At 64.5% G+C, this 8,195-nt stretch overlaps 1 protein-coding gene across 1 annotated transcript in view; it reads left to right on the top strand.

Moving 5' to 3' along the window:
* The window catches only part of CDT1 (chromatin licensing and DNA replication factor 1), an 18,563-nt gene that overhangs the window by 1,140 nt on the left and 9,228 nt on the right, over positions 1-8,195 (top strand). Inside the window, exons 2-5 of the mRNA XM_029926088.1 lie at positions 453-554; positions 925-1,102; positions 3,975-4,124; positions 6,511-6,748. Coding sequence (XP_029781948.1) covers positions 453-554; positions 925-1,102; positions 3,975-4,124; positions 6,511-6,748 — 668 coding nt within the window. The remainder of the gene's footprint in view (positions 1-452; positions 555-924; positions 1,103-3,974; positions 4,125-6,510; positions 6,749-8,195) is intronic.

The following is an 8,195-nucleotide window of genomic DNA, read 5'->3' as shown; positions in this document are numbered from 1 at the left end:
CCGTGGTGGGTGGGGGTGTTTTGACTCTGAAAGCCCTTCCAGGGCCTCTGCTCCAGGCAGGGGCTCAGGCCCCCCGGGGCCGGGAATGTGCAGGAGCCTCTGCTCTCCTAAACAGGCTCCCAAACAGACTGTGTTTGGGTTTGTAGCAGAGGGGATCCTGAAACAGGGACATTTTCAGGACAGGAATCAATGGAAACCATTGAGGTCGGGGAGGAGAGTTTGAGTCAGCCCTGTGTGGCCAGGGCCGTCTGGGATCTGCTCAGGGGAGAGTTCGGGGTCACCTGGACTGGACGCCGTACTGGCTGGCTTCCCTCCTCTTGCCTCCAGAAAGCCAGACATACAAACAAGCAGACCAGACCTGGCTGGGAGGGCGGGCGTGGGGGTAAACTCGTGAGCTTCTCCAAGGGCAGGTTTATCTCTGATCACCCTGGGGTGCACCTGTGTCCTCCTAGGTCCGGCCTTGCGAGATGGGAGAGGAACCCGCTAGGCCTGGGGGAGGGCCCTTCCCGAAGGACGTGTCTCCCCCAGCTGGCGCAGGACAGCAAGCTTGTCCGGTAACAGGCCAGATAGTAAATATTTTCACATCGTGAACTCTTCTGATATTTTTTCCAACCATTGAAACCTGTAAAAACCATTCCTAGTTTGTGGGCTGTGCCAAAGCCGGTTCTGGGGCCCCATTCGGCCCACGGGCCCAGGCTTGCGGCCTGAGCATTAGTCAGGGCTCCTGGCTGCTCCCTCTTTGGGTGATAGGCTTGCACCGGCTCAGGGCTTCCACCTGGGCCTCACCGGAGCCACCTGGGCTGCTTTCCAACGACTGGTTGCGAATCCACGGTGCCTTTCCTCAGTTCCAAATAAAGTCTGTTTAAAAGAAACAAACGCTGACGGCCAGGCCATGCCGCACGCCGTTTCCGTGCCTGGGTGTAGGGCTTGGGCCTCGGGACTTTTCCCTGAGCTCTGGGGGAGGGTGGTGTGGAAGCGCCGAGGCCCTGCGGGTGACACCGGAGACTCTGGAGGCTGCTCGCCCGGCCTGGGCGTGGGCGGCTCCCAAGGGACCCTCCTGCTGTCTGGCGCGACCCGGCTGCCATTAGCTGTGCTGCCTGCGGTGGGCCTCCTTGGTGTCCGCCAGGCTTTGGCTGGAACCGGTTGGTTCTGGAAGTGAGTGTGTGGATGCCGGCATGGCGTGTGATGTCGGTCATGTGTGCCCCGTGCGGGCTCCGGTGAGTGCTCAGGTCCTCTGGAGCGCCCCTCCCTGAACCGCTGACTCTGCCCCTGCACGTGACCATGGGGGACCCTCCCCCGCTGTCCCTGAAGCCCTGAGGGGAGAGACCCAGAGCTAGAAGCTTCTAGAGGGAGGTCGGGGCAGGACATTTGGTGATTCCCAGAGAGCAGGCCGTGCCTCCTGACCCACGGACAGGAACAGCCAGAATCAGGCTGCGTTGCCTGAGGGGCAGGTGGGCACGACGTGGTCACCCTCACCGACCATGGGAAGCGCACGTGGTGCGGCAGCATGGCCTCTCTCCTGCGGGTTCCCCCTGCGCCCCGGGGCGTCCCCTGTGCCACGCTGTCACCGAGAAGTGCTGCCGTTTAGAATGGGGACACTTCCTTTTTGCCATCCCTGTCTCGACACCCGTGTGTCCAGGCAGGAAGGTGTGAGACAGTCCTGTGCTCAGATCTGGCGTGGAGCCTGGGGCTGTGTTGCTCCGAGGCCGCGCTCCCTGCAGGTGCCACTAGGAAGGAAAGCGCCTGGAGGGGGGTGACGGGGGGGGGGGGGGGGGGGGGGGGGGGGGGGGGGGGGGGGGGGGGGGGGGGGGGGGGGGGGGGGGGGGGGGGGGGGGGGGGGGGCGCCCTGGGAAGACTGATGAGTCAGCAGGACGGCGGGGCGCTGTTCACAGGACCCTGGGTGTGCATGGGTGTGGAGGGAGACCCCCCCAGGGCTGATGACTGGGGCTGTGCTCGTCCACCGGTCACGGCACGTGGAGAGCGTCCACGCGGGCCAGAGGAAGTGCCTGCCTGTAGGGGGAGGAGTCCCGGGTCTCCGATCTGGCCCCCCGGGCGGCTTCCTGGGCGGTGTCTGCGGCTCTGACCCAGTGCTGCCTTTGCTTCTGGTGCTCGGAAGATGGAGAGAGGGAAGAGCGGCCCTTCGGGACTCTGCCTCGATGGGCCCCGGCGGCTCTGAGCACAGCGCAGGGACTGCCCGCTGTGGTGCAGCGCTGACCTGGGGCCAGCCCACCCGAGGGCCGCAGACGCCCCGTTTCTGCCCCCCCCCTCTTTGGGGCCCAGTGTGCGCTTCCTCTTCCAGGAAGCTGCCCTTGACCACGCTGGGCCTCAGGAACCAACTTTGACTTAGAATTCAACAAAATGCACGTCTTTGCTACCTATTTTAGAAAGATGGCGACGTTATTTAGGTAGACTTCTTTTGTAATTTCTTTTTTTTTTTTTTTTGACTTTTTTCCTTCTGGTTCCCAAAGCACTTTCACGCCTCCTCGTGGTGCGGGGCTCAGGCACCCGGAGAGCGGCTCATGGGGCCACACACGCATGCTGGGTGGTGGGCCCTCCTGGCTGTGAGGCCGGAGGGGTGGGGCGGGGCGGGGCCAGCTGCTCTCACCCCAGCTCTGTCCCAATCCCGACCCCTGCACGTCTCTGAGTTTAGGGTGGTTTCCGGATGAGCAACCCAGGGGTTGGGGAGCTGGATTCACTCCCCTGAGGTCACCCCGGTTGGATGGAGCCTTTTCGGGTCTGGGATCGGGGACTCGCACCCCTGCTGGCGGGTGCTACCTGTGGGGAGCCAGGGTGGAAGGTCTCTGGGAGGAAGGGAGGGGAGGCCGGGCTGACTTTGCTGGGGTGCAGAGGGGAGTCGTGCCCTGCTCTGAACTTGCCACCACTCTCTGGGCCTCAGTTTCCTCACTTGTAAACCGGCTAATAAAAGTTGAAGGGCTGCGCCAGGTCTCTGATCTCAGTGATGTCCGGGGCTCCGGATGGGAGCAGGGGCGGGCCAGCCCTCCCACACGGTCCTGGTGGCCCCGAGCCCCAGAGCGCTTTCCCAGATGTGCGGCTCGCAGGCCCAAGCGCGGGCGGCCCGCAGCCAGGTCAGGCGTCCGGGGAGCTGGGTGGACGGGTCCCGCACACGCCAGGCTGCCCAGCGGCACAGGCCGTGCCCGGGGAGGGGAGGGGAGGGGTGGTGTCCTGGGCCAGCCGAGGGACGAGGTGTCTGCAGCCTGGCCCCCGGCCACCGCGCTACGCACACCCGCACAGATTCCAGAGTCTTTCCCAAATTCATTCAAGCCTTCCCTCATCCAGCTCTTGAGGGACGGAGCTCTGGGCAGGAGCCAGGAGCCTCAGTGCTGCACGGGGGCCCGTGGGGGTGGGAGTGGGGGGCGCTGGGGCTCGCTCTTCTCCCTTCCCGACCAGGCCATGCTTTTCTTGGCTGCGAAGGGTCACCTGGGTGTCCCCGGCACCAGGCGCTCTGCTCTGTGGGTGCCTTGGCTGCATCTGTCCTGCTGCGCAGGGCGGATCACAGACGGGAAGGGAGCCCCGTGTGAGGAACAGAGTCCCCAGATAACGCCTGCGAGATGCCACCCCAGTAGGACCACGTCCAGGCTGGGCTGGGGGGCCTGAGCACCCGGCGGGGAGAGAAGTGGGCGGCCAGGCTGGGCCGGGGGCCTGGAGATGGGGGGCTGTGCGGGGGTGGGGGATGCAATTTTTCTAGGCTCTGACCCCTTGCTGGCAGCTGGTAGGAGGTGGGGTGGGGGCTCCCCGTTTTGATTTTCTACTTCATTTTAATTACAGAAGTAATGCTTTCCGCAAAGCGGTGACATTTCAGTCAGATGAGATAAAGTTCCCTTATCCCTCGAGCCTGGCGCGTCCCCTGTGCTTTGGAAGGAAGCCGCACGTCTGCTCTGTCCCAGCACAGGCGGATCTGCCCGGGGGCCGCTGCGGCACTGTGACTCAGTCTCCCCGCTCTCCGTCCCGGCAAGGAGTCCCTCCGTTACTGCGGCCCCCCGTCTGGGGGTTTGGGCCGCTCCCAGGCCTCTGGGGTCACGTCGGTGCTGTCCTTGCGTGAGGATGTTGATGGGGATGGAGAGCCGCCGGGGCCCCTGGGTGACACCAGGGCAGCCTCGGCCGACGTGCGTGGCCTCCTGCTTCCGTGCAGCCGTCTCGCGGGGACTTTGCCGAGTGGGGTGGGTCGATTTTTCTGGCGTTGTTTTAATAACATAATTATAGGGAGTATTCTTAGGTTCCCTCTGACGGGCCAGCTGTTGACCAGGCCCGAGCCGCTCGCTGTTTTCCTCCTGGAGTATATATAGCCAGGTCACTTCGCCCTCCTCGGGCTCTGGCTAAAGAGGGGCCAGGCCGGCTCCTGCGGTTTCCTCCGCCAGCGGAGGTGTGGCCGAGACACGCCAGGGCCCAGGCTCCGCGGGAGGGACAGCGGCCCCGTGGGGGCGGCACCCCACGTGTGGCCGGGTGGGGGGCTCGCTCCTCAGACTGCTTCCCGAGAGGCTGTGGCCGGGCAGCGCGGGGGGGGGGGGGGGGGGGGGGGGGCGGGGGGGGGGTCCCGGTGGCCCCCCCCCCCCGAGAAGAGCCTTGATCTGTCCTCCGCTGGAATCAGCGGGGCCTGTGACTGTCAGCTGAGCCCAGGGCCCAGCCCTGCCTCTGCAGGCGTCTCCCCCACCGGCCCTGTCCTCTCCTGTTTGATTTCCGCTCACGGTTGAAACAGCGTCTAAAGCAACACGTCATCTGGGCGCTTGGGGGGCTCAGTCGGCCAAGTGTCCGACTCTTGATTTCAGCTCAGTTCATGATCTCAGTGGTTTGTGGGTTCAAGCCCCACGTGGGGCTCTGCACTGACAGCACGGAGCCTGCTTGGGATTCTTTCTCCCTATGCCCCTCCCTTGTACTCTCTCTCTCTCTCTCTCAAAACAAACAACATTTTATCACTGTAACAACTTAAAGAGGGTTAAAAAAATTTTTTTTAATGTTTGTTTATTTTTGAGAGACAGAGCATAAGCAGGGAGGGGCAGAGAGGGAGACACAGAATCCTAAGCAGGCTCCAGGCTCTGAGCTGTCAGCACAGAGCCCGACACGGGGCTCGAACCCACGAACTGTGAGATCATGACATGGGCCAAAGTCAGACTCTTAACTGACTGAGCCCCCCAGGCTCCCTTAGAGGGGGCTTTTAAGGGGAAACCAAATGGTCTATCCCGGGGCCCCACTGAGCTGGTGTGTGTCTCACCCTGCGGTCCCCTCCTGCGTGCGGTGGCCAGGGCGCAGCTGTTGCCGGGAACTCGGAGGGCCAGGCTGTGCTGACATAGGTCTGCCCCCCTGGATGGGGGTGTTCTCACGCTGTTCCCCAAAGGCGCAAGTTGCCCAGGCCGGCCGAGGTTGCCGGTGCTGAGGTGCTGGGCTCCGCCCGGCGGGTGGCACGTGTGCCCTTGTGACTGAGAGTCTAGACGCAGCGGTGAGTGCAGACGTCACAGGCCAGCAGAGCCCCCCTGCCCCTCCTGAACGGCCAGCCATCCGTCCGTCCGTCCGTCTGTCTCTACCTGCCCCCATGGGCTGCAGACCTTGCTTCTCGGCCTCATCCCTGAAGTTGTGCGCCGCCCCCTCCAGCTGCCTGGTGACTTGGGCACAGGCCTGTGTCACCTCTGACTCCAGCGTTCACTCGTGCCTCCCCTCCCATGTCCCCTGCAATCTCTGCTTGCATCCACCACCGTTGCGCCCTCCACGTTCCCCCCGCCCCCCTGCGGCATTCTCCAGGGAGCACGTTCACTTGTAACAGGTGGGTGACATGGGTTCCCCAGGAGGGGGGGGGGACGCCATGGAGGGAGAGTGGCGGTTGGCACAGGTCGGCTTGCCCTGGAGCCGGGACATCGGGCCCTGTGCCTTCAGCCTGTTAGTTCATCACTTGTGTCCCCGCCCCCTACCTCCAGCTGCGCCTTGTGGCACTTGAACCTCTGTGTCACCGCCAGCGCCTGGAGCCGGATCTCGCCCCAGGCCCTGCCCACCCAATCCTTTTGTCCCCACGTGCCTGTGGCTGCCCCTCCCCAGAGACTGGGTCACTGACACCTTCTTTCAGTCATTCAGTATGTTTGGACAGCGCCCCTGCGGCCGGCTCCGCCTGAGGCTTCTGCAGTCCAGACCAGACCCCTGCGGAGGCCAGTCCTTAGTCCACGCCTGGTCGTTCACTGGGACGTCCTGAGCACACAGCCGAGCACGTGACCCAAGGGTCTGGCCGGTATGTGTGTGACAGTAGAGTACAGATCATGTGAACACCCCCCAACCAAGCTATCGCTTGTGCCAGAGGCACTTTCCGGTCATGTCCTGGTCACCCCCTTGACTGACCTCTGCCCCCCAGGTTACTTTTGCTTGCGTTTGGGACTTACGTTGGCGGGACTGCCGCCTCGCACTGGTCATTATTCCCCTGGACGTCTGGGCGGCCCCGCCCCACTGACGTCCTGCTCCGGGTGGGCGGGTCTGTGCGCATGCGCGTGGGTTACGTTCGCTCGCGCTGGGCAGGGGGTTGCAGGGCGCAGGGCAGTGCGTGTCCCGGGACCCGGGAAGCCGCCGCCGCTCCTGGGGTTCGGGGTGCCTGCCCCCGGGCGGGCGCCCTCGCCGGCGGTGCCGGCCTCCAGCTGTCGCTGCTTCGTGGGCGTGAAGTGTGTCCTGTGGCTTTTGGTCTGCGCTGCCCTGACCCAGACGGTGCGCCTCACCTTCGATGTCCCTTGTTGGGAGGAGCCTCTAACGGTCTCGCGCTGTAAAGTGCCGGGTTGCAGGTCTTTTTATTTTTGATTTAAGGCTGTTCCCTGTGGGTCTGGATTCCAAGGTCTAGGTCGGTTTCCCTGCCTCTGGTCGCCGACTAATCATTTCGCTGACGACGTCTGTTTAGGAGCCGCGTTTGTAACCCCAGGTCCTGGTGACTCGCGCCGCGCTCTGTGTATGTGGTCACGTCCCGCCTCCGTCGTGCGTGTTGCGGTGGCGGCCTGGGCCCCGGCCACGTGTCAGGCCTCTCTGCGTGTCCTGACCTGTGTCCCCACCGGTCTGCTGGTGCCCTGGCCCCTCGTCTGCCTGCCCAGCCCCTCCCCCGGGCCCCGGTGCCCGGCTCCAGGGGCCGCCAGCCAGGCCGGGGACTCTGCTCTGTCCTGGTGGGCCTGGCCTCCCCCGGGCTGCCTGTTGTTTCAAGCCGGTTTCTTCTAGCTACTGGAAAGTGACGGTGAAAGTGACCGTCCCCTGATGTTCCCAGGATGTAGCAGACGCCTTTGTATACCGCCTGATTTTCCTTCTTCCGACTGGCCCTTTCCGGTGACCTCCCTGGTCCCCAGGTTGAGTCCGGGACAGGCAGGCTCAGGGCCGCAGATGTTTCATGTGGTGTGTCCTGTTTGCTCCTCGGGGGGCCCCGTGAGGTCCTGGTGCGTCTCCCCCGCAGACCGGCCCCCCTGTGGCCCCATGTCCTGGACCGGCACAGTCCTTCGGGCAGGCCTGGCCAGCCCAGGGCGAGGAGGTTGGGGGGCTGCTCCTGCTCCCTTCCTGGCAGAGATAGTGTGGCCTCCCGGGAAGGACTCCAGCCAGCCCAGGAGCAGAGTTTAGGAGCCTCGTCTGGCCTGAGGGCAGTTCCACGCAGGGTCCTGGACCTCAGGGGGCGGGTGGTGGCCATGGCCCCTGTGCCCGTGGCCCTGCCCTGAGGCTGCGGGCGGAGACGCTTTGGGGTCGGGGCTGTCCTCCTCCTTCACGAGTGAGGCCGCCCTGGAAGGGTCTGGACTCCGCTCACCAGACTCTGCCCATGCACCCCTCCCCCCATTTCCCTCTTTGCCCTGAAATGGCCGGCAGAGCGCTTGCCCCCCCTCCCCCCGTGGGTCCCCGCTTGACACAGTCAGAGGGCGTGTTGTCCACTCGGTCTGGACCCCCAGGTTCCCTGCGTGAGGAGCAAGGGACAGGGACCAGAAGCAGGTGCACATGCCAGAGGGGACCCGCTCCTCCGAAGGCTGGCTCTGAGTGGAGGAGAGCCTGGCTCCCCCGGCAGATGGGGGGGAGATTTCGGTCTCCCTCCCCCTCTCCCCCTCTCCCCCTCCCTCCCTCCCTTCCTGTCTCTCTCTCTCTCTTCCTCCCTCCCTGTCTGTCTCTGTCTCTGTCTCTCTCTCCCCCTCCCTCCCTCCCTCCCTATCTCTCTTTCCCTCTCCCTCCCTCTCTCTCTCTCTCTCTCTCTC

Source organism: Suricata suricatta, chromosome 16 (genome assembly GCF_006229205.1).
Source record: "Suricata suricatta isolate VVHF042 chromosome 16, meerkat_22Aug2017_6uvM2_HiC, whole genome shotgun sequence".
Classification (NCBI taxonomy): Eukaryota; Metazoa; Chordata; class Mammalia; order Carnivora; family Herpestidae; genus Suricata; species Suricata suricatta.
The sequence above is the reverse complement of the archived record's forward strand: the minus strand, read 5'-3'. Positions and strand labels throughout refer to the sequence as shown.